The 2,741-nt window shown below is 51.9% G+C and overlaps 1 protein-coding gene across 3 annotated transcripts in view; it reads left to right on the top strand.

The window, feature by feature from the left end:
* Nucleotides 1–2,669, top strand: part of LOC119593512 — a gene marked incomplete in the record, with an annotated part of 14,309 nt that extends 11,640 nt beyond the window's left edge. For all 3 annotated transcript variants that reach the window (XM_037942472.1, XM_037942471.1, XM_037942473.1), the window contains 1 exon segment: nucleotides 1–2,669. In XM_037942472.1, the coding sequence (XP_037798400.1) occupies nucleotides 1–2,385 (2,385 nt within the window).
* Nucleotides 2,670–2,741: the final 72 nt, after the last annotated feature.

Genomic DNA, 2,741 nt, shown 5'->3' with positions numbered 1-2,741 from the left:
GAGGGCGAGGACGAATCCAGCATCGAGGACAGCGACTCCAAGTCCGAGAGCAAGTTCTACGAGGACCACGGCCTCGACAAGGCAGTCCAGGAGAGCCTCTACGACGATGACTCCGTGGACTCGGTGTCGCAGGGCAGCGACTCGTCCCAGGCGGAGGCCAACGCCGCCGTGATCGAGGCGGAGATCAGGTTCTTCGTGGAAACTGACGCAGACTTCCTGAGGGCCCTGCAGAGCCTGGATGAGGACCGGGAGCGCCTCACCAGCGAGGAGACGCCTCAGTTCATACGAGAGAAGCTAACACTGCTGTTCGCCCAGATAAAGGCTCTCATTCTGCTTCACCAGGAGCTCCACGGCGAGTTCGAGCGCAGCGGCATCAGTCCGCAGCTGCTGAGCGAGGCGATCGTGGGCCACCGGGGCGATTACGAGAAGTATGTGTACTTCATGGAGAACATCCCCACCGTGGACGGCATCCTCTCCGCGCACACTGACTACTTTAAGGCCAACATGCCGGAACTGCCGGAGAAGCTGAGGAAGCCGCGCATGCGCCTCCACTATTACGTTCTTACACTGGAGACTCTGCTGAAGAAGGTCAGCACGCGAGAGGAGAAGAGGATCATTCAGGAAGCGATTGACGTACTCAAAGTTCCCCTGAAAAAGGCCGACTCGAAGCTCTTCCTCGGAGCCGTCACGGGGTCGCCCTTTGACCTTAGCAACTTCGGGAACCTGATCCGACACAGTGACTTGCACCTCCGACGCGGCGGAGACCTGCCGAAGCGAGTGTACCACGTCCTCATGCTGAAGACCATTATCATCATCACGCTATCGCAAGGAAGAAATTACAAGTACATCACCAGTTTCCGGATGGACCAAGTCAGCCTCGGAAAACGTCAAGGCCGAGGAGTGCTCTTCACGCTCGAGGTGAGGAACGGTCCTCGAGGCCAAGCCATGCCTTACGTGTTCAAGGCTAAGAACATCAACATGCAGCAGCTGTGGATCAACGACATAAAATGGATTCTAAGAGAGAAATCGCAGACTAATACGCCGAGAAACAGTATTATTGAGGGGGATCACGAGCTACGTGTTAGCGGCAGACGGAGCAAATTCCGCAGAGGACAGTCCTTCGAGAGAGTCTTGAAAAAAGAACCCTCGCGTCCAGGCAGCAGTCCCGAGATCGGCATGGAGGACGAAGGAGATCAGGCTGGGAACGCCTCGGGCTATGGCAGACCTCGCCGCCGAGGGGCAGTCAAGAAACATTCGAGCGCTCCGAGTCGCCCTCGACCTGTGGTAAGGCAGGCGAGCGGATATACCTCAGACGGAGAGTCTGTGCACAGCTGGAAGAGTCACACGTTACCTACACCGCCGCTGGCAGTGTGGACGATTTTCCCTCAGCTTGAAAATCTTTTCAAGGGCCTTCCTCAAGACGATAAAGAAGGCAATTTCTCCCATCCGCACTCAGTGTTTCATCATGAGCGAAAGTACACAGCAAACCTGAACGAGCAACTCCGACAACTCCTGAACGACGATTTTCCGCGGCCTCCATCATGTATTGTAACCCATTTGAGAACCCTCTTCGACTTCCACCTAAACACTTTCTACAATTTACTTGAAGAAGCCATCAGCGAGGGTTCCCCCGAGACCTTAGCTAGGTGTTTCATCATTTGTTCAGAATATATAAGTCAACTGTACGCCTCGTTTCTAGCCGATCGCGCACGGCTCGACTCGACCATGAGAGATATGGATCTAAAAAACCCTTACGTTTATCCCGTGCTGCAAGTGGAGGTGTACATGAAATGTTTAATCCAACTAGGCGAGACTCAGAGTTCCAATCCGGACGCAAAAGCGACAATCGACGAAGCCTTGTCGATTTTCCGAGGCGTCATTTCAGAAGCCAGCACGATTCTCCTGACGGAGACAATTGACGGGTCTCCCTTCGACCTCGACGAGTGCGGGACGGTGCTGATGGAGGGCGACGTGAAGGTGCGGTTCCCGGGGCAGATGATGAAGCAGGAGATCCACGCCGTGCTGCTGGAGACGATGATCCTCCTGCTAGAGTACCGCCACCCACGCTACCAGTACGTGGAGGCGCTGAGGATGGACACCGTGGGTCTGGGTCCCGCCACTGACCACAACAGCTTCTCCGTCGAGGTGCGCGCGGGCGCTGCGCGGACACTCACCTATCTCTTTAAAACTCCGCGGAAGGACGAGCGTGAAAAGTGGCAACTCGAAATCACGAACATTCTCAAACAACAAGTGGAGAAGCTCAAAGAAAAACAAAAGCGGAGGTTGGGAAGTGAGATGCAGAATCTTAAAAGCATCGAAGCAAACGATACAGTGAACCTACACAGTGTTTCCCCGAGACAAAAGCTCCTGGAGACGCCTTTGTGAACCCTTGTGATCTAGCACTGCCTAGTCTGACCTGTACAGATATAATTATTCTTTTAAAAGGAAATTAGATGTTAAGGTAATTGGCACTTGCAGAACTGGGCAGATAATTGAAACACAGAATGCTCATTTAGGGATTCCATTTTCGATTAAATCACTAGAAATTTACTAAGGAAATTGATGATACTTTGATACTGTGGGTTACCTGTTGTACGTATCACTCTCATTGTCTGGTGAACATATTACATGTAAATAAGTGTATTGTCAATAAATATAATGTAAGCTTATTCATAGTTATACCCGCTTTTTGACTGAAAAGGATAATTAAGATATCTCAAACAGTTCACAAAATATATGAT

Source organism: Penaeus monodon, chromosome 32 (genome assembly GCF_015228065.2).
Source record: "Penaeus monodon isolate SGIC_2016 chromosome 32, NSTDA_Pmon_1, whole genome shotgun sequence".
Classification (NCBI taxonomy): Eukaryota; Metazoa; Arthropoda; class Malacostraca; order Decapoda; family Penaeidae; genus Penaeus; species Penaeus monodon.
The sequence above is the reverse complement of the archived record's forward strand: the minus strand, read 5'-3'. Positions and strand labels throughout refer to the sequence as shown.